Source organism: Moschus berezovskii, chromosome 23 (assembly GCF_049115385.1).
Source record: "Moschus berezovskii isolate FMDL1 chromosome 23, NW_MosBer_1.0, whole genome shotgun sequence".
NCBI lineage: Eukaryota > Metazoa > Chordata > Mammalia > Artiodactyla > Moschidae > Moschus > Moschus berezovskii.
This window is the reverse complement of record NC_142482.1, coordinates 32,056,400-32,079,614: the sequence shown is the minus strand read 5'-3', so window position 1 is coordinate 32,079,614 and position 23,215 is coordinate 32,056,400. Positions and strand designations below refer to the sequence as shown.

The following is a 23,215-nucleotide window of genomic DNA, read 5'->3' as shown; positions in this document are numbered from 1 at the left end:
CCCCTCCCTCTCCTTCCCTTCCCTCCTTCTCCCTTCTCCCTTGGCTCACAAGCCACTGCTTGGGCTGCAATTGGTGATGGGGGAAATGTGTGAACTTGGAGAGAGGAACACTGCACAGAGGTCAAGGGCAGTGTGTGTGTGTGTGTGTGTGTGTGTGTGTAGGGGGGTCAGGACAGAAGTTGGAGGCCCCCCCCCATGTCCCCTGAGTTAAGCCTCATCCTCTAGAACTGAAAGGTTGTTGCTGAGCCACGAAAGATGCTGGGATTCTTGGCCTCCAGAGGAGCATAATTCAACCTGGGGCCAGTGACGAGGCTTGATCGCTCAGTTTTTGTGTAATGAAGTTTTATTAAAGTATAAAAGAGATAAAGAAAGCTTCTCACATAGACATCAGAAGGGGGCAGAAAGAGTGCCCCCCTGCTAGTCTTTAGCCGGATGTTATATAGCTACTAACAGTCTGCTAATTAGAGAAAGGAAATGTCTCAAAACTCAGAGACTGGCACCAGGTCCCTCACCCACAACATGCATTTTGAGATAACATTGGCACAAGGTGAGTTGTCCCAGGCCATAAAATGATTGACATGAACCTTGAAGAAAGGCAGGTTTCCAAGCAAATACAGTCTCATTAATATAGCTTAAGAGAACATTTGCATAAGTAAACCATACTGGTTTGTTAAGTCTGTTCTGAGTCTTAGGCTCAGAACTTAGAGTCTTAGGCTCTGTCCTCAGAACAGTTTATTAACATAACTTAAGACAAACATTTCCATAAGATTGGAGAAAAGTTAAGTTCAGGTGGACCCAGTCATGGCAACAGAGAATTTTAAAAGAAACCTCTTTTTAAATTTGTATAGAGAAGGAAAAAATATAACACTAGTAGTTTGTTTCCTCCTGCCTCTTAAGAGAGAGAGAAAAAGTGTCTGACAATTGCAGCCTACTTCCTCCTTTTGGAGACCCCTGGCCTTCCGGCCTGTTACCCTCTCAAAACCAGCAAGCCCAGGGTATCCCCGTTCACACTCCCAGGAAAAGATGCATTGGTCCAGCTGGAGCTGCTGCTTGTTGAGGACCAATACAAGTATGGCAAGCAGGAACCACCTCTGTAAACTGCAGGGATGAGAGAAAGCAAACTGATGCTCCAGAGGGATGAACACTAGACAGGGTGTCCTCCACAGCTACCCTGCTTTCCTGTAAGATGCTCAAGTGTTTATTTATTTCAGAAAATTCAACCTGTATTTATATAAGCATTGAGGAGCATGTAATTAACATGATGTCAGGTGCCTCAAGATATTGATTTAGGCAGAAAAATTCATAAGCTTAGAATGTGGGGTAGCCAATTCAAGGGCACCAGATCAGCTACTTAGTGAAGATTCTAAATATTGTCTGTTTCTACCGTAGTACGGGCTCATAAGGAAAAAAAAAAAGCCACCTATGCAATTTTAAACACTCCACTAGCCGCATTTTTAAAAAACTGAAAGGAGAAAGGCAAAATTCATGTTAATAATATGTTTTATTTAATCCCACTATTCAAAATATTGTATTACAACCTGCAATCAATATTATTGATGAGCTATTTTACATTTTTTATTCTAAATCTTAATATTACTATCTGCACTTCACATTTATAGCATATCTCAATTTGAATGCAGCATTTTCATTGGAAATACCTGATCTATATTTAGTTATCCTAAAATATACAGTTGATCAGGTAAAGTTAGACTTACAAGTTCCATGATTTTATGCCAGCTCTCATTATTAAGCAGAATAAAATTAATTTAAGGTTTTTAATTTTTCACTGAGCTAATCTTATGGCCAAATTGATCCTCCGGTGTAGAAGGGATCTTTGGTAAAAATTGGCCCTGCTGAGACTGTGGGCTTCTACCCCAGCCACACACACACATCTGGAAATTCAAAGCTACATCTCTTCACTTCTTTTCTTGGTCTATATGACAACAAATAATTTTTTTCCCATAGATTAACTGACCTGAGAATGTTGGAGATTTCTGAGATTTTGTTGTCGCTTTTTTTTTTTTCATTGAAACAACTAAGTTTCCTTAGCAGAAGTTTTCTTTGCCCCTGAAACTCTATAATTGCATACAGAGGCTCAGGAGATGCTGACAGTGCAAATCACTAATGACAAAATGCAAGCAGCTGATATTTGTCCTCTCTTGGTAGCTCTTGGAGACAATAGGTATCAGCATGGAGGGAACAGCCCATGTATAGAGTGCCCAGGCCAGACTTGCGGACTGAATGACAGATCAGGAGCTACTAGTCAAAGCCATGTGGGTAATTAAGGATATAGGAGTAAAATCATGCCAGGACAACACATACCTTACAACATCTAGTTCAGCACCATGGAAGGTCTCCCACCAGGTAGCTACAGTCCCTGGGAGGCGGGCCTCTCATGCTCCCCTCTCCTTGGTGTTGCTGAGCGTGCTGGGCCCTCCAGTTTTCTTGCTCTTTTTCTTATTCGTGTTTTTATTCCAGGAAGGAAGAGACAGTTCCAGCTCCCTCTTCTTGGCGTCCCAGTCTTCATCTCGCTGATCGAGTTGCAGCCCCATCAGCCTGGCGGCCTGGCGATATTCCCGGCACTGGGGTTCAGCTCTAGGAGAGGGAAGCCAGCTCTCAACTCCCAACCCCTGCATCAGTGTGCCCAGCCTGTGGAGGGGCCTCTCCTCTGCCCTCTGCATGCAGCCTGGGCGCCTAGGCCATCCACTCAAGGAGAAATGAGGCCAAGTTTGACCATTTCCAAGTGTACACTTTGAGAGGTCTCAGACACTAAAGAAACTATCGATACTTTGAGGTGGAGAAGACCGGGGTGCCTGGGTCAAATGTTCATAGAATCAAAGACAAGCACTTAGCTTGAAGGCCCTGCTCATTTTTTAAATACTCACATCAATAGAGGTCAAGGAAGACCGCCCTGTTTGCATCTGCGCAGGAAGGCTTCTTGAGGGTCGAAAAGGGAGGTGACCCCATCCCATAATAAATGCGGACATGTACCCACAGGTCTGTACGATGGGATCTATCTTAGAAAAAAGTTGCTCGTGCTTCTTGGGGAGGGTTCATGGACCATCAGGGGTGAAAAAAAAAACAAGATAATTGGCCAAAGGTAAACAAAGACCCGGAAGGACTAGCCTATGTAAGTGATTTACATCACCTCCGTACTGAGCTCTGCTTTGCTCAGAACGCCTCACTCTTCTCTGGGTGTGTATCTCCACCTAGTGTGTGACTTAACTGAGCTCCTCCTCATTAGAGAGGATGCCCATACCCTTTCTCTCTGAGTGTGTATCTCTGCCCTGAGTTAGATAAACAAACTGTTTTCCTGTGTACACTCCCATACATTGTGAAAGTCAAAGTCACTCAGTTGTGTCCGAGTCTTTGTGACCCCATGGACTATACAGTCCATGGAGTTCTCCAGGCCAGAATACTAGAGTGGATAGCAGTTCCTTTCTCCAGGGGATCTTCCCAAACCAGGGATCACACCCAGGTCTCCCGCATTGCAGGCGGATTCTCTACCAGCTGAGCCACCAGGAAAGCCCCCCATACATTGTGCTGTGTCTCTAATAGTAAACTTCGTACCTTTTTCTACAGCTTTTGCCTCCTTGAAACATTCTTGTTTTCAAACAGGGGCAAGAGCCCTGGGCCACTTTGCTTCTAGCCTCTAGCCCCTGGTGAGTAGTGGCTAGGGCTCTTGGTTTTCATCCAGGTTACCCACGTTTAATTCCTGGGCAAGGAACTAAGATTTCACTTCAGGACAGCTCACCGCTCTCCCTCTGAGATCAGAAGACTGTTTTCCTTCATTTATCTATTTTATTTAAAGGTTTTTTTTTTTTAATGTGGACCAGGACCATTTTTAAAGTCTTTATAAAGGTCCATCTAGTCAAGGCTATGGTTTTCCCCGTGGTCATGTATGGATGTGAGAGTTGGATTGTGAAGAAAGCTGATCGCCGAAGAATCAATGCTTTTGAACTGTGGTGTTGGAGAAGACTCTTGAGAGTCCCTTGGACTGCAAGGAGATCCAACCAGTCCATTCTAAGGGAGTTCGATCCTGGGTGTTCATTGGAAGGACTAATGCTAAAGCTGAGACTGCAATACTTTGGCCACCTCATGCGACGAGTTGACTCACTGGAAAAGACTCTGATGCTGGGAAAGGTTGGGGGCGGGAGGAGAAGGGGACGACCGAGGATGAGATGGCTGGATGGCATCACCGACTCTGTGGACTTGAGTCTGAGTGAACTCCGGGAGTTGTTGATGGACAGGGAGGCCTGGCGTGCTGTGATTCATGGGGTCGCGGAGAGTCGGACACGACTGAGCGACTGAACTGAACTGATGGGGTTCAGTGACTCACGACTTAAGCTACTTAGCACACATGCATAATATTGCTCCTGTTTTAGGTTTTGGTTTTGTGGCTGTGAGGCATGTGGGATCTTAGCATGTGGGATCTTAGCTTGAATAGCCTGCAATGGAAGGTGAAGTCTTAACCACTGGATCACCAGAGAAGTCCTATCATTTATTTTTTAATGGCATATTTCACTGATTATAAAAGCTGTGTCTGTTCATTGTAGAAAATTTTATAGTACAGAAACATATAGAGAAGAAAATAAAAATTACTCACAGTCACATATATGTTGTATGTATAGATAGATTGATATAAAGCATAGTTAGATGATATATATACAAATGAGATATATATACGTGTATATAAATCATAGAATAGGTGATAGAAAAATAGATGAACCAATCATCAGACATGCACCGACAATGGGAAGCATACAAAAAATACTGTTTTGTATATGAGGCCCAAGGTGAGTATGTGACTTCTTTAAGGACACTGGTAAAAGCCAGTTCACAGAGACAGTATTTGAGCCAGTATGAAGACAAACGTAATTTGAGAGGATAGATGATTGTACAGCCAGAGCAAACAGTATTTTAAGTGCAAAGCATGATGAAATGCACCATTCATTCAGTGGATAGCAAACCAGCTTGTCCCCCAGCCCCTGTGCCCCCAACAAGATGGATGTGACCTCTCCATATTCAGACCACACGGCGCCCCTCCTCCAGCCTGCTCTTTTGACCTCAGTCACTGTCCATCTTGCATTAGAGTTATTTATATAAACGTTATCTCTTCTCTGAGACAGAGAGCTTCTTATTGCCCAGCATTGTATTTGCTGCATCGTTACATCCTTTTTAGTATTTAGTTCAATGCCATGCATGTGAAAGTGGAAGTGTTAGTCCCTCAGTCATGTCCGACTCTTTGCAGCCCTATGGGTCACAGCTCACCAGGCTCCTGTGTCCATGGGATTCTCCAGGCAAGAATACTGGAGTGGGTTGCCATTCCCTTCTTTAGGGGATCTTTCCAGCCCAGCGATAGAACCTGCGTCTGCTACATTGCAGGCAGATTCCTAACTGTCTAAACCACCAGGCATATAGTAGGGCTCAAAAATAATTGTAGGGACCCGCTTCCAGGCATACAGTAGGGCTCAAAAATAACTGTTTTCTTACATTTTACTGAAGTAGAGTTGATTTACAATTAATTTGTATTAATTTGTCCTAAAATAAATATTTGTTGAATGAGAGATTTAAAACTTAAGAGAAGCTGAATCAAGAACTTCCCTGGGGGTCCAGTGGCTGAGACTTGCCCTTCTGCTCTGGGGGACATGGATTGCATCCTTGATAGGGGAACCAAATCCTGCCTGCTGTGCGGTCATAAAAAAAAAAAAAAAAGAAATAAAATTTATTGAATTGAATAAAAACAAAAATACAACATATCAACTTAAAATAACTATATGGGGAAACAAATGCTTTTAAAAAGAAAAAAGAGGAAAGCTGAATCGAAAGTTGATTGTTCCACTAGGATACCTAGAATATTCTGAAAACCGTCAAATCCTGTCTAAGCTTCTTTTGATATTCGCTTATATTTTTTTCCCTTCATCATCCTAGTCCATGACCTCATCTACTTGCAAAATGAATCATTAAAAAATTCCTCATGTGATCTCATTGCCCGTAGGGTAGTACATTCAGTCCAACCTGCACAGCATCATTGCCACCTCTTCCCCTATAGGAGTAACTTAGCTAGAGCCTCTGTTTCATCTTGCCAGTCCTCTGATGAGTTCACATCCACTTGCTTGCTCACCCATCCAGCCTTGTTCTCCGTTCCTCTCCACTGTGAAGGCTCTGTTCTACCAGGGCCACTCATCCCTTCTCTGTCTTTCCACTTCCTCACATCCACACACAGTCAGTCAGTCAGTCAGTTCAGTCGCTCAGTCGTGTCCGACTCTCCGCGACCCCATGAATCACAGCACGCCAGGCCTCCCTGTCCATCACCAACTCCCGGAGTACACTCAAACTCATGTCCACAGAGTCGGTGATGCCATCCAGCCATCTCATTCTCCGTCGTCCCCTTCTCCTCCCGCCCCCAACCTTTCCCAGCATCAGAGTCTTTTCCAGTGAGTCAACTCGTCTCATGAGGTGGCCAAAGTATTGGAGTTTCAGCTTTAGCATCAGTCCCTCCAATGAACATCCAGGATTGATCTCCTTTAGAATGGACTGGTTGGATCTCCTTGCAGTATAAGGGACTCTCAAGAGTCTTCTCCAACACCACAGTTCAAAAGCATCGATTCTTCGGTGATCAGCTTTCTTCACAGTCCAACTCTCACATCCATACATGACCACGGGAAAAACCATTGCCTTGACTAGACGGACTTACTCGCATTTCCAACTTGGTACCTGGCGTGCTGTGATTCATGGGGTTGCGGAGAGTCAGACACGACTGAGCGACTGAACTGAACTGAACCTTCACTCCAAATCAGGAATCTGTCTCTCTCCTCCATTAACTAAGTCTTAGCTAGCTTTTAGGATCCAGATTAATTTCTCCTTAACCAGAATTTCTTCCCTCTAAGCCCCAGCTGTCACAAGCCAAGTTCCTCATAGGAGATGATAAGTAGAAATGACTTACACGTGATGTGGTTGACTTTTGTTCTATTTGTCTGCTCAGCGTTGCCTGCCCACTTTTCCTGCTGATAGCACTCATTCCCCATTCTATGGAAGAATCACTCCTCTTCCATTTCAGTTACGCTGCGATCGGGTCTCCTAGTCATTCACCCACCGGTTACTACAGAGGGGCTGAGATTATTCAGAGAAATTCAGTAGAGGAGAACCAAGGACAGGCCCCTGAGGAATTCCAGCATCTAAAAGGCATGCAAGAATAGGATCTTAGAAAAATCATGAGAAGAAATGGTCCTCGAGTAGGAGAACAAGAAGAGAGCAGCAGCCAATAAAACAATGGGGAAGAACAACCAAATACCAGATTAAGTGGAGGTAAGATGTGCGCTGAGAAGAAGCCATTGATTTAGCAGCAAGATCTCTGTGGATGAGAGTTGATTCAGTACGATGGGGGAAGAAGTCCAAACAGTGGGTGAAGAAGTAGAGACAATTGCATAGATGACCTTTCAAGTAGCTTAGAAGTGTAGGGAAGAAGAAAGGCAAAGCAGACGCTAGAAGGACCTCTAACTCTCCGTGTGTTTGTTCAATAAAAGCTATCTGAGCAAGATCAGAAGACAAAGAGAAGGGAAGAGGAGGAATAGAGAAAACTTAAAAACACAAAAGATGCAACAAAGAACAAGGAAATGATGATCTTGTAGGAGACATAAAGGTTTGGATAAAGGATCTATGTGGAGGGATAACACTTGCCACAGAAGGGTGGATGGGAAAGAAAGAAGGAACAGATATGTATAATATGTTGGTTTGAGAGGTTTGAAAATGTAAACCCATGACTTCAACATTCTCTATGAAGTGGAAGGCATACAGTCTGAAGGACAGGCTGAGATGGGACGGGGACTTGTAATTGTCAACACTGGAGATGGACAGGAAGTGATGGCCAGAGTAACTAAGGGCTCAGCTGGAGACAGAAGTCTTAGAACTTCTGGTGGAACCGGTCAACTTATCTGTGGTCTTTTCCCTAGCAGAACAAGAACAGGCATGGAGAAGACAGACCAACCCAAGGCTAGGAATTCTGGGTTATATACTATAGAAGGACCAAGGGGTGGGAAGTTAAAAATAGTGGAAAGAGAGTGAAAGAAGCAGTGTATCATGGCACAGAAAACAAAGAAAAGGGCGTTTTGCTCACCATCCAATTCTACAAAGATTAGCCTGCTGCCGTCACCAACCCACAGTGCAATCTGTGCTTCAGACAGCAGAGATTGAGGTGATGAGGGACTTCATTTAGTACTCTGTGCTTCTGACAGGAAATGAAAGATGATAACAGGATGCTCTGGGCTTTGGATAAGCAGGTTCTTTAGTTAGATGTGTCTCAGGAAGAATTTTAATGAATCCAAAGATTCTTATATCTTCCCATACATAGAAAAGCACTATAATCATCACATCTGTTCTTTGTGATGAGCAGTAATCTTTTACCAAGATGTATCCTTGACTGCACATATTCCTTTAACCAAAAAAATCATATATATGAAGCAACTGACAAAGGATTAATCTCAAAAATATACAAGCAACTCCTGCAGCTCAATTCCAGAAAAATAAACGACCCAATTAAAAAAATGGGCCAAAAAACTAAACAGACATTTCTCCAAAGAAGACATACAGATGGCTAACAAACACGTGAAAAGATGCTCAACATCACTTATAATCAGAGATATGCAAGTCAAAGCCACAATGAGGTACCATCTCACTCTAGTCAGAATGGCTGCTATCCAAAAGTCTACGAGCAATAAATGCTGCAGAGGGTGTGGAGAAAAGGGAACCCTCTTACACTGTTGGTGGGAATGCAAACTAGTACAGCCACTATGGAGAACAGTGTGGAGATTGCTTAAAAAAATGGAAATAGAACTGCCATATGACCCAGCAATCCCATTGCTGGGCATACACACCTTTGCAGCCAAAGATGGAGAAGCTGTATATAGTTAGCGAAAACAAGACCAGGAGCTGACTGTGGCTCAGATCATAAACTACTTATTACCAAATTCAGACTTAAATTGAAGAAAGTAGGGAAAACCACTAGACCATTCAGATATGACCTAAATCAAATCCCTTATGATTATACAGTGGAACTGAGAAATAGATTTAAGGGACTAGATCTGATAGATAGAGTGCCTGATGAACTCTGGACGGAGGCTCCTGACATTGTACAGGAGACAGGGACCAAGACCATCCCCATGGAAAAGAAATGCAAAAAAGCAAAATGGCTGTCTGAGGAGGCCTTACAAATAGCTGTGAAAAGAAGAGAAGCGAAAAGGAAAGATATAAGCATCTGAATGCAGAGTTCCAAAGAATAGCAAGGAGAGATAAGAAAGCCTTCCTCAGTGATCAATGCAAAGAAATAGAGGAAAACAACAGAATAGGAAAAACAAGAGGTCTCTTCAAGAAAATTAGAACTATCAAGGGAATATTTCATGCAAAGATGGGCTCGATAAAGGACAGAAATGGTATGGACCTAACAGAAGCAGAAGATATTAAGAAGAGGTGGCAAGAATACACAGAAGAACTGTACAAAAAAGATCTTCACGACCAAGATAGTCACGATAACGTGATCACTGACCTAGAGCCAGACATCTTGGAATGTGAAATCAAGTGGGCCTTAGAAAGCATCACTACGAACAAAGCTAGTGGAGGTGATGGAATTCCAGTTGAGCTATTTCAAATCTTGAAAGATGATGCTGTGAAAGTGCTGCACTCAATATGCCAGCAAATTTGGAAAACTCAGCAGTGGCCACAGGACTGGAAAAGGTCAGTCTTCATTCCAATCCCAAAGAAAGGCAATGCCAAAGAATGCTCAAACTACCGCACAATTGCACTCATCTCACACGCTAGTAAAGTCATGCCCAAAATTCTCCAAGCCAGGCTTCAGCAATATGTGAACCGTGAACTCCCAGATGTTCAGGCAGGTTTTAGAAAAGGCAGAGGCACCAGAGATCAAATTGCCAACATCCACTGGATCATGGAGAAAGCAAGAGAGTTCCAGAAAAACATCTATTTCTGCTTCATTGACTATTCCAAAGCCTTTGACTGTGTGGATCACAATAAACTGTGGAAAATTCTGAAAGAGATGGGAATACCAGACCACCTGACCTGTCTCTTGAGAAACCTATATGCAGGTCAGGAAGCAACAGTCAGAACTGTACATGGAACAACAGACTGGTTCCAAATAGGAAAAGGAGTACGTCAAGGTTGTATATTGTCACCTTGCTTATTTAACTTATATACAGAGTACATCACGAGGAACGCTGGGCTGGAAGAAGCACAAGCTGGAATCAAGATTGCCGGGAGAAATATCAATAACCTCAGATATGCAGATGACACTACCCTTATGGCAGAAAGTGAAGAGGAACTCAAAAGCCTCTTGATGAAAGTGAAAGAGGAGAGTGAAAAGGTTGGCTTGAAGCTCAACATTCAGAAAACAAAGATCATGGCATCTAGTCCCATCACTTCATGGGAAATACATGGAAAAACAGTGGAAACAGTGTCAGACTTTATTTTTTTGGGCTCCAAAATCACTGCAGATGCTGATTGCAGCCATGAAATTAAAAGACGCTTACTCCTTGGAAGGAATGTTATGACCAACCTTGATAGTATATTTAAAAGCAGAGACATTACGTTGCCAACAAAGGTCTGTCTAGTCAAGGCAATGGTTTTTCCCGTGGTCATGTATGGATGTGAGAGTTGGACTGTGAAGAAAGCTGATCGCCGAAGAATTGATGCTTTTGAACTGTGGTCTTGGAGAAGACTCTTGAGAGTCCCTTGGACTGCAAGGAGATCCAACCAGTCTATTCTAAAGATCAATCCTGGGTGTTCATTGGAAGGACTGATGCTAAAGCTGAAACTGCAATACTTTGGCCACCTCATGCGAAGAGTTGACTCACTGGAAAAGACTCTGATGCTGGGAAAGGTTGGGGGCGGGAGGAGAAGGGGACGACGGAGAATGAGATGGCTGGATGGCATCACCGACTCTGTGGACATGAGTTTGAGTGAACTCCGGGAGTTGGTGATGGACAGGGAGGCCTGGCGTGCTGATTCATGGGGTCGCGGAGAGTTGGACACAACTGAGCGACTGAACTGAACTGTACCCTAATGTTCATCGCAGCACCGTTTACAATAGCCAGGACATGGAAGCAACCTAGATGTCCATCTGCAGACGAATGGATAAGAAAGCTGTGGTACATACACACACTCAGCCATTAAAAAGAATATATTTGAATCAGTTCTAATGAGGTGGATGAAACTGGAGCCTATTATACAGAGTGAAGTAAGCCAGAAAGAAAAATACCAATACAGTATATTAATGCATATATATGGAACTTAGAAAGATGGTAACGATAACCCTGTATGTGAGACAGAAAAAGAGACACACATGAATAGAACAGTCTTTTGGACTCTGTGGGAGAGGGCGAGGGTGGGATGATTTGGGAAAATGGCATTGAAACACGTATATTATCATATGTGAAACGAATCGCCAGTCCAGGTTTGATGCATGATACAGGATGCTCGGGCCTGGTGCACTGGGATGACCCAGAGGGATGGGATGGGGAGGGAGGTGGGAGGGGGGTTCAAGATGGGGAACACATGTACACCTGGGGCGGATTCATGTCACTGAAAAAAAAAAACATATATAGACTAGCCTTGCCCCCTCCTCTTGAGATCAGTTTCTCAGAGCTACTGAAAGGCTATCTCCTGAGCTAAAGTCCACAGTAAGACCTCAAACAAAACTGAACTCACAGCTCTCACGTTGTGCATTTTTCTTTTAGCCCACAGTGTCCAGCTGACAGACAGAAGGAAGATAGTGAAACCTTCAGGGAGGTAAGAGGATGGAAGGGAAAGAATGTGAATAAGACGAGGTCTGGGACTCAAATACCTGCATGAGGAGTCAAAAACTGGGAAAATGAAGACAGGGAGTCATGGTCACATGGTGGTATGTTACAGTCTTAAAGAGTCCAGGAAACAATGCTGCCGATGTTAAGGTCAACAACACATGGAGATTACTGAATGTAGGGGAGGACGGGAGGATCAGGGAGAGGAGAGAATCTTAAAGTTAGGACTCAAGGTTCTGCCTCTATTTCCCAAATCACCTTAATGATTATTTTGATTATTTTTAAGGTGGGACACCACTTTTCATCATAAGCAAAGATTTTACTGGTTTAACTTTCTGAAGATAACTGTATTTCTGAGAAGGGCATTTCACTATCACCCTCATTCCCCTATGAAACTACAGTTAGATTTACTCTTGATTTCATTTTGGTTTTCAAGCAATGTGGTCCTCACTCTTCTACTTTACTGTCTCAACTATGAATTACTTATTAACCTAACCAGATTATGTTGTTGCTGTTGTTTAGTCACTAAGTCGTGTCTGACTCTTTGTGACCCCATGGACTGTACCCTGCCAGGCTCTTCTGTCCATGGGATTTCCCAGGCAAGAACACTGGAGTGGGTTGCTATTTCCTTCTCCAGGAGATCTTCCCAACCCAGGGATCGAACCCACATCTCCTGCATTGAAGGTGGGTTCTTGACTACTGAGCCACCAGAGAAGCAGCCGGATTATACATTCTTCAATTTTATCAACATCCCTCTCAGAGCTATAACCTTCATGTACATGAAAGTGAAGTTGCTCAGTCATGTCCAACTCTTCGCAACCCCATGGGCTGTAGCCTGCCAGGCTCCTCTGTCCATGGGGATTCTCCAGATAAGAATACTGGAGTGGGTTGCCATTCCCGCCTCCAGGGAATTGAACCTGGGTTTCCTGCATTGCAGGCAGACTCTTTACCATTCTGAGCCACCAGGGAAGCCCAATCATGTACATAATTGATACTTAATCCTATGTGAATGATTGGCTGAGAGAAAAAAATTAATGGGTGCTAGAAAAGTTCTTAACTTTAGTGAGTGTGGAAGTAGGAGAGTCACAGATAAGCAGGCATTTTTAAAAGCAGAAGGACCCTTATGGATGATAGCAGCCTAATTCACCTGCTTCATTTTAAATATGAGGAAACTGAGGGCCAGGAAGGAGACAATTAACCTAAGCTGACACAGCTGGTTTGAAGACTTTTCAAGTATCTGAAGGGGGTCCAAGAATCTTGTACTATCTCCCATTTTCAAATTTATGTCCCACCTCTATTATCTCAGATAGTTTATGTATAGTCTAAAATAACAATTATAATTATCATATATTATTAAAATTATTGTAATAGTCATGTAAAGTTATAATAATTATAATGTTGCATAATTTTAAAACAATAGATTTTTCCAGAAAAATAATATAATTTTTTAATTAAATAACTGCCTGACAAGCCTCTTTAATTTTTATTTTCTGTAAGTTAATGATAACTTCTTAAAAAATGGAAGTGTTGATTCACAAAGTTGTGTTAATACCTGGTATACAGCAAGGTGATTCTGTTTTACATATACATATATGAAATATGAACATACATATTCTTTTTTCAGATATTTTTCTCTTATAGGTTGTTACAAGATATTACAAGATATATTGAATATAGTTTCCTGTGACATACAGTTGGACCTTGTTGTTTATCTAGTTTATATATAGTAATGTCTCTGCTAATCTCAAACAATAGATTTTGATATTATATTTAATTATAATCTAAATATTCTAAAACAATATAATTTCCACCCTAAACTAGTCATTTCAATGAAATATTAATAAAAACTCAAACAATGGATTTTGTTGGATTTTGTCACTTCATTTTCATCAACCTGAGACCACTGAATTGGTAAAGACCTTGGTCACTGACTCCTATTTCTCTGCCCTTTTTAACTGGGAATACAGTCCGTGGGGTCGCAAAGAGTCAGACACAACTGAGCACTGAGCACAGCACCAAAGGAAACTTACTTTTCTAGGAACGCCACACAGGCTTTCTGCCCATAGATCTGTGCAATCCTCTTTGGTGTGTCTCCAAAGAAGTCAGGGGCGTCGATGGCAGCATGCAAGGCATGGAAGGATTTGAGCACGTTCAGATGGCCTGATTCAGCTGCGAAATGAGCAAGGGTCCAGCCCACATCAGTTACCAGGCATGGCCGGGCTCCGTGTTCTATCAGGAGCTGTAGCACCTCCATGTGTCCTTAGGTGAACCCAGAAAAAACAGGAGGTTAAGATGAAAGTGTCTCTGCCAGGCTGAGGCCAGAGCTAGCCTAGGTGGCACTGAAGAGGGGGAGACGTTTGCCCCTGAGGCCCCCTCCAGTTTCTTAGCATCACCCCTTCCTCTGTTCTCCCTCTTCTTACCAGGGACTCAGGGCCCCACCCTAACCCCTATGCTCCTGCTCCGGGTCTGAGCCCTCGAAGGACTCCCTCTGCTCCTTTCAGGATGCTCCCCTCTCTTGTCCATTCTTGCAGATGCCACCCAGGAATTTGCTTTTTCTCCTAAGTTACTCTATCCACCCCCCCAACTCCCCATCTGAGCTGGCACCCATAAGTTTCCCTCTGCTTTCAGCAGTGCCTATGCTGAATGCAAAACCAAATATTTTGCAACAACATGGATAGACCTTGAGGGGCATGATCCTAAACGGAATAAGTCAGACAGAGGAAGACACATATCATATGATCGCACGATAGGCAAAAGCTAAAAACAAAAACCTGAGCTCATAGGCACAGAGAACAGAGTGCTGGGGTGTGGGTGGGTGAGATGGGTGAGGTGGTCAAAAGGTACAAACTTCCAGCGATAAATGTCAATAGGATGCAATATATACCATGGTGACTATCATCATCAATACTCCATCGCATACTCGAAAGTTGCTAAGAGGGTAGATCTTAAAAGTTATCACAAGGGAAAAAATATATATGGTGACAGAAGTTGACTTATCGTGGTATTTGACAATTTATAAAAAAATGGAATCACATTAGACACTAAAACTGATATAATAATGTATGTCAATTACATCTCAATAGGGCTTCCCTGGTGGCTCAGAAGTTAACGCGTCTGCCTCCAATGCGGGAGACGCAGGTTCGATCCCTGGGTCGGGAAGATCCCTGGAGAAGGAGATGGTAACCCACTCCAGTATTCTTGCCTGGAGAATCCCATGGATGGAGAAGCCTGGTAGGCTACAGTCCATGGGGTCGCAAAGAGTCGGACACGACTGAGCGACTGAACTGAACGGAACGGAGAAAATACTTGAAGTCCCAGTTACGTGAAAACTAGCACAGATTAAGAGCTCATGCTCATCTAGTCATATAGATGTGGGTTTATACCTGAGAATAAATACTGCTTGCTAACCCTAACAACCCAGGTGAGAAACAAATGGCTGAGGTTTAGTTTTCTCATTTGTATAAAATATCACTTATTTCACTGAGTTCTTGAGAAGTACAAATGAAATGACAGGCAAAAAGTACACAGCACGGAGACCGGCATACAACAAATGTTCCACCGACAGGTGCTTTAGTATAACTCCCATCATTGTACTTAAATTTCTGCAAATTCTCCCAACTGATTTCTCTGGCTTGCTTCCTGCCAGCCCAGTCTCCATACAGGAGTCAAAACAAATTTTTAAAAAGCAAAATTGACTATCACACTTTCCTAACATTCTTTAATGGTATTCTATGGCTTAAGGTCTTCACAGGCCCCTTGGCTGAGTTTCTGCCATGATCCTTCTCCAGTCCTATAACCGAGACTAATTTAGCGTGCCCCCGGCCATGAACAAGACAAAGTTCTTGTCCTATGAGCAGGAACGATGCTCCATTTCTGTAGAGGTTAAGAGGGCATAGGGCTAGTATTAATTAGGAGTCCCTATGTGCTAACCTAGATAGCATATTAAAAAGCAGAGATATTACTTTGCCAACCAAGGTCCATCTAGTCAAGGCTATGGTTTTTCCCTTGGTCATGTATGGATGTGAGAGTTGGACTGTGAAGAAAGCTGATTGCCAAAGAATTGATGCTTTTGAACTGTGGTGTTGGAGAAGACTCTTGAGAGTCCCTTGGACTGCAAGGAGCTCCAACCAGTCCATCCTAAAGGAGATCAATCCTGGGTGTTCATTGGAAGGACTGATGCTAAAGCTGAAACTCCAATACTCTGGCCACCTCATGCAACGAATTGACTCACTGGAAAAGACTCTGATGCTGGGAGGGATTGGGGGCAGGAGGAGACGGAGACGACAGAGAATGAGATGGTTGGATGGCATCACCGACTCGATGGAGGTGAGTTTGCATGAACTCTGGGAGTTGGTGATGGACAGGGAGGCCTGGTGTGCTGTGATTCATGGGGTCGCAAAGAGTCGGACACAACTGAGCGACTGATCTGAACTGATGTGCTAGGCAATTCACACTCACTATCTTCCTGAATTTTTACTGCAAAACAGCATTACTTCTCTCATTATACAGATGAATAGACTAAGACTCAGAGATGTTAAATAATTTGCCTAAGGTGCTACAGTTAGTTTAAGTGGTAGTGCCAGGACTGAAATGGTTGTCATTCATGTGTCTGATTTCCAAGAAATGTTCTTTCTACTACCCCACACCGACTGCCTACTGGCAACCTCATTAACAGTGGTCTTGAAAGAAGGGACCTATACATAGGCACTGCCCACTCACCCTTGATCGCAGCCCAGTGAAGTGGGGTTCGGTCATTCCAGTCCATGTCCTTGTAGTTTGGGTCACAGAGACCTTTCTTCAAAATCTTTTTGACTGAACTGTAGTCCCCTGCAGCCACAGCTTGGTGGAGCTTTGTCATGTCGGACAGTTTGGTCAATTCCATGATCAAGAAAAGCAACTGTGGGAAAAGCATGCCACTTAGGAAATTCTCTACAACCCTTGATTTCCAGTGAGTGATTCCATAGGGTTCCTACTGTCAACTTTCTTTTTTGCTTCATACATTTGCATCCAGGGTTACTTCATGTGTGTGCCCTACTGAGGGTGTACTTGGATCTTAGCTACTATGTGGTTAGTGCCTGAAATGCCCCATCTAAAAACTTTCAATGGTTCCTTTCTACCTGTAGGATTATAGGCTAAACTCAAGGGCTGACATTTGCTAATTGGCCTCAAACCACTTCCCAGGACTACGTCCCATTCCTACTCCAGAGTGGTAGGAGTGTGACCCTGAGTTAGTTGTGTAACTCTGTACCTCATCTTTCTCATCCAAAGAATGAGTATAATTAGCCAGGGTCTTGTGAGGATACAAGGACGATTCATGTGAACAGTTTATACTGGATACAAACCAGGTAATTAACTATCGTTGCTACACAAATTCAAGAGATGGTGTGTGTGCCGGGTTGCTATGTCCGACTCTTTGCAGCCCTTTGGACAAGAACCCACCAGGCTTCTCCATCTGAGGGATTTCTCAGCAAGAATTCTGGAGTGGGTAGCCATTTCCTCCTCCAGGAATCTTCCTGACCCGGGATCAAACATGCATCTCCTGTGTTTCCTGCACTGTAGGCAGATTTTTTACCTCTAGCCACCGGGAAGGTAAACAAACAAATAAATGGCTAAATTGTTCACAACATTAAGAGACAAACCCACAGTTCTCAAATTACAGTCTGTAGACAGGACTTCAGGGAACTTTTCTAGGGATCCATGGGGTCAAAATTCTTTTTTATTATAATATTAAAATGTCATTGGTCTTGTTCACCGTGCTGTTTGGCCTGATGGTTCAAAAGTAATGATGTAGAAAACTGTTGATGCCTTAGCGTGAAGCAAAGTTGTGTCACCAAATTGAACTAGCAGTCAAGGTTTTCTTCACCATGGTACACACAGAGTGTAAAAAACAAAAAACAAACAAAAGCAACTAAGTTTTGGAAAGAAATGAAGGCAGTGAAAATTATTTATATCAGGACTTCCTTGGTGGTCCAGTGGTTAAGAATCTGCCTGCGAATGCAGGGGACAAGGGTTCCAGCCCTGGTCCAGGAAGATCTCACAGGGTAAATAAGCCTGCAAACTGCAACTAGAGAAAAGCCCATGTACCACAATGTGCTGCCACTAAGACACAACACAGCCAAAAGTAAATAAATTTTTTAAAAAAAGAATAGATACTTGGGTGTCAGCCCAACGCGGTTCTGAATCTCTGAGTATGCAGGACAAAGATATGTCTTTTGCAGGAGGTGGGTTCTCCATGCATATACTGAGTAACGAAAGATGACACAGGTTATGTTTTATCATTTGGGCTTGCTTGTTTTAGTAGAAAACCTTGTCACTGGAGCATTTGCTCCATGATAAAATGAAATGGCAAACAGAAGTACTAGAGGATTTCCAACTTGCAGGTGTCACAAAAAGTCACACCATTGTGTCTGGGAGCCTCTTTGCCCTTCTCACAAACTTTTAAGCAGGTTTATGCAAAAATCCGGAGAAGGCAACGGCAAGCCACTCCAGTACTCTTGCCTAGAAAATCCCATGGATGGAGGAGCCTGGTAGGCTGCAGTCTGTGGGGTCGCTAAGGGTCAGACACGACTGAGCGACTTCGCTTTCACTTTTCACTTTCACACATTGGAGAAGGAAATGGCAGCCCGCTCCGGTGTTCTTGCCTGGAGAATCCCAGGGACAGTGGAGCCTGGTGGGCTTCCAACTATGGGGTCACACAGAGTCGGACACGACTGAAGTGACTCAGCGGCAGCAGCAGCATGCAAAAATCAGCCCCATTTGGTTTGCAACTGATTTCATCCCAAGGATATTCCACAACTTCTCCTGGGAAAGTTGCAATTCAAGTGTAAGTTTTCAGTGGAATATAAGCAGAAGATTAAAAAAAAAAAGTACAGAGCCAATAAGCACACGCTCAGTATCATTAGTTATTGTGTGTGTGCATGCTAAGTCACTTCAGTCATGTCTAACTCTTTGCTACCCTATGGAATGTAGCCCACCAGGTTCCTCTATCCATGGGATTCTCCAGGCAAGAATACTGGAGTGGGTTGCCATGCCCTCCTCCAGGGGATATTCCAGCCCAGGGATTGAACCTGTGTCTCATGCAACTCCTGCATTGCAGGTGGATTCTCTACTGCTGAGCTAATGGGGAAGCCCCGCTAGTCATTAGGTAAGTGCAAATCAAAACAACAGTGAGACACCATCTCACAGCCACTATGATAACAAACAATTTAAAAGACAAATAATAACAGGTGTGAGGATGTGGAGAAACTGGGACCCTCATACCCTATGATGGGAATACAAAATGATGCAGTCACTTTGGAAAGCAGTTGGCAATTCTTCAAAAGATTAAAATTAAACATGGAGTTCTCCTATGACCACAACTCCACTTCTAGGAGTAAACCTAAAAGAAATGAAACCGTATGACCACACAAACACTCATACACAAATGTTTATAGCAGTATTATTCAATACAGAATACTTCAAAAAGTGGGAAAATATGTTCAACAGATGAATGCAGAAATAAAATATGGCACACTCATATTTTATTGGAATAGTATTTGACAATTTAAAAATAAGGACTTGATACATGCTACAATTTGCATGAACCTTGAAAACATGCTAAGTGAAAGAAGCCAGTCACAAAAGACCACATGCTGTAAGATTCCATGTGTGTGAAATGTCCAGAGTAGGCAAATCTATAGAGACGGAACGTAGATTATTGGTGACCTAGGACTAGGATGATTTGGGGGTGGAAACTGAGCTAAGGAGCATAGCATTTCTTTCTGGGGTGATGAAATGTTCTAAAATTAGGTAGTGGAGAGTGATGCTTTCACAACTTTGAATATATTAAAAACCACTGAACTGTGTACTTGAAAGAGATGAATTTTATGGTGGTGGTGGTGGTGGTTTAGTCGCTAAGTCCGACTCTTGAGACTGCATGGACTGAAGCTTGTTTGGCTCCTCTGTCCATGGGATTCTCCAGGCAAGAATACTGGAGTGGGTTGCCATTCCCTTCTCCAAGGGATTTTCCTGACCCAGGAAATCTGGGTCTCCTGCATTGCAGGCAGATTATTATGGTATGTGAATTATATCTCAAAAAAGCTGTTTAAAAATCAATGATACTATTAATTAGTGCCTTTCTTACAAAAAGCCAAAAGTTTATTTGTAGAAAACAGAAACAATTCACTAAGCCTACCATAACTGTGAAAATTTAACAAAATTTCCAGCACTAGGATCCTTGTAAATTTGATTGTGCACTTGAATGTCTATCTTTCTCATGACAGGTGTCTCAGTGTCAAAAAGTTGTCAGTAAATATAAGTTCTAATAAATAAGAATGATCTAAAATAATTTCAGTAAAGATCTGAAGACAGAAGCTATGTAAAAATACTCACTGTCTTGTTTGCAATCTGCAGTGCTCAGGCTTGGCAGAAAGTCCTAGCTGCCTGTCTTGTTGTGTTCACGCCATGGAAACTGACTCCTCCTGCTTTATTAAAGCCTGCCAATCAAGGTCGGCCTCACTAGGGCCCTTCTATGGTGGGCAGAGACTGTCCCTCTACTGGCATTGGTGCTATTCAGCCATTCCTGTCTGCTTCTGTAGTTCAACTGAGGTCTTTAACAGGCTATTTGGAACTCTATTTGATTAGAAACCATGAAAATTAAAAAACAAACAAAAAGATCACCATTTTCCAAGATACCATGGAGGAGGTAAGCTGTTGGTAGCCAGCTTGGAGTAATTGAAACAATATGTGCCCCTCATATTCAGCACACTACTATTGTGCTTTTTTTTTTTTAAAGTATTTACTTAAATTTAATTATTATTTATGTGGCTGCCCTGGGTCTTAGTTGTGGCATGTGGGATCTAGTTCCTTGACCAAGGATTGAACCCAGGCCCCCTGCATTGGACCACCAGGGAAGTCCCTGCTATTGGTTTTTTGTTTGTTTGTTTAATTGTGGGATAATTGCTTTACAATGTTGTGCTGGTTTCTGCCATACAACAATGTGAATCAGCTATAAGTATACATATATCCCCTCCCTCTTGAGCCACCCTTATTCCATCCTTCTAGGTCATCACAAGCACCAAGCTGAGTTCCCTGTGCCATACAGCTGCTGCTATTGTGTTTTAATTCATCTCTTACCAATTCTCCCACCCCAGTTAACCTCAACATACAGAGTAGATGCACAGTAACTTCAAGTTTGAGCTGGCCAGTTTGCCACTCTCTTACATATACACTGCTTACATCCCCAGTTCAGGATGCTGTGATTTGATCCTTTTCGACCTCCCTCCAATTTGAAAGAAGATAATAACAAACCTATATAAGTTTTGTTCTTAGTGCTTTAAGGTACATTTATAAGTTTAATCATGTGGAGCAGGTACAATTATGATTCCTACTTTACAGAAGAGCAAACGAAGGCACACAGTAATCAAGTAACTCTTCTAAGTTTACAAAGCCAGTTGTTGGACAACTCAGTAGTTTGGCTGCAGTAGCCATGTTCTTATCTATTCTGCCAATGGATATTCAGGACTGATTTCCTTTAGGATTGACTGATTTGATCTCCTTGCTGTCCAAGGGACTCTCCAACACTGCATTTCAAAAGCATCAAAGTCAGTTGCCAAGAAAAATCAAAGTCACATGCAAAAACGATTGAAGTTTAACCTTTCCCCACCTGGCAAATGATGCAGTTCCAGTCTCAAATCAATATTGTGAAAGAGACAGCACAATGAGGCAGATAGAATGGTGATATGGGAGCTGGGTGTAGAGGGAAGGAAATTAACTCTTTGTTAAATGCTTTTGCACATCAGGCCTTGTTCTAGGAGTTTTATGGATATTATCTTATCAATCCTAATGCCAAGTCTGAAATATAGTTTCCAAGCAAGGAAACTGAGGCTTAGAGGGCTTAAACCTGCTTAGACCAGGTCTGTCTGCTTTCTGTTGGGAGCTGAGTGTGAGAACATTAATCAGACTCAGTACCTAACAGTGTTATTGTCAGAATCTAGATCTCTGGGATGTTCTGGCCTTCCTTGCACTTAGGCCTGGGAAGGTGAGAGTCAGGGTTTATTTGTGAATTCTGGATCATACGTTCCTCCTCCCTCCTATAACCACCTTATAGGCGCTGTCATGGCTGTCCCTCATGGTACAGCGGTTAAAAAATCTGCCTGCCAATGTAGAAGACTTGGGTGTGATCCCTAGGTTAGGAAGATCCCTTGGAGGAGGGCATGGCAACCTAATCCAGGATTCTTGCCTTGGGAGTTCTGTGGACAGAGGAGCCTGGCAAACTACAGTCCATGGGGTCACAAAAGAGTCAGCGCGACTGAGCGACTAAGCACACACACGTACTCTAGGAGCGTTCACGGGGTCTCCTTGTTGGGGAGCAGGAACTTGGTTGACATCTGGGACCGTCCCTAGGATCAGGAGGAGAAGGATGTGCTGGGTCTAGGATTCCAGTTCTTCTGCTGATCAGCACAAGCTGGAAATGTGTGCCAATCCAGGGTGAGATTTGTGAAAGCTTGTTCTGGGGAGAGAGGACTTGCAGCTCGGTCTTGTTTCCTCTAAGGTACTATTTAGCCATTGTGTGTCCTTCAGAGACCACCTTCAGAGACCACCTTCAGAGACACAGCTGTAGTTCTATTCTCAGCTTCTTCTCTTCCTGTATAACTTGAATGCTGGTCTTTGTAGCTTCATCATATGCTGACTTTTGTATGGACTTCTATAAGGGATTTGTATTACTGTCTTGGTACCAGGTACCCCTTCCACTGAGTAGCCCTTGTCCAGACATTTAATCTTCCCTATCACCTCCTGTAGACCTGCCTCAGGCTCAGTAACCTTGAGGAAGTCTCTCCCATTTGCTCCTTCAGGCCCAGGGTGTCTAAAGAGGCATTGCATGAGGCCTTGTGGGGTTCCCTAAACCCTGCTTTCACTTTTAGAAACAGTCACTTTATCAAACACTCATCAAATAAACCAGTTTGAGGATGGTACTTACTTCTTGTCAGGATCCAGATCGGAAGGACAAGATTCTACAAGCAAAAGCAATGCCCCAGCATGGAGGCCAGAATGACTGTGTATAAAGTGAAAGACCTAAATGAAAAGGAGTTTGAGGCCAGATCCTAGAAGGCCACAAACAACACGTCAGGACATCTGGACCTTATTTCTCCCTCTGCACAATAGAAACCATTGACAGTTTCTGAATGGGGAAGTAAGATAATTACAAGTCCAACATTTTTAGAGAAGTAATTTTGTCACAAGGTGGTATAATGTCTTCTGGGGTGAGGGTACCCATAGAAGAGGGAGAAAGAGTTAGAAGGCTTTAAAAATGCATATACTTTGAGAAAACATATTTCTAGGGATTTATCACAAAAAAATAATTAAAAACATGTACAAAAACTTAGCTTTAAGAGTATGCACAGAAGTGCTATTTCAAAAATTACGAATTA

At 42.9% G+C, this 23,215-nt stretch overlaps 1 protein-coding gene across 1 annotated transcript; it reads right to left on the bottom strand.

Moving 5' to 3' along the window:
- Nucleotides 1-346: 346 nt before the first annotated feature.
- ANKRD66 (ankyrin repeat domain 66) lies at nt 347-20,229 on the bottom strand. Its single transcript, XM_055406379.2, has 4 exons — nt 20,178-20,229; nt 16,527-16,704; nt 13,838-14,066; nt 347-2,595 (listed from the first exon to the last, which is right to left on the bottom strand). The coding sequence occupies exons 2-4, from the start codon at nt 16,687-16,689 to the stop codon at nt 2,394-2,396; spliced, it is 594 nt and encodes a 197-aa protein (XP_055262354.2). The 5' UTR covers nt 16,690-16,704; nt 20,178-20,229; the 3' UTR covers nt 347-2,393.
- Between the last annotated feature and the right edge of the window lie 2,986 nt (nt 20,230-23,215).

What these genes read in the sequence shown, in the direction of transcription:
- ANKRD66 (XM_055406379.2), bottom strand. Translation starts at nt 16,689, where the DNA reads ATGGAATTGACCAAACTGTCCGACATGACAAAGCTCCACCAAGCTGTG. An exon ending in TCACTGGGCTGCGATCAAGG is followed by an intron (nt 14,067 to 16,526) that starts GTGAGTGGGCAG and finishes GGTTCACCTAAG; the next exon opens with GACACATGGAGGTGCTACAG. An exon ending in TGTGTGGCGTTCCTAGAAAA is followed by an intron (nt 2,596 to 13,837) that starts GTAAGTTTCCTT and finishes TCCCTCTCCTAG; the next exon opens with AGCTGAACCCCAGTGCCGGG.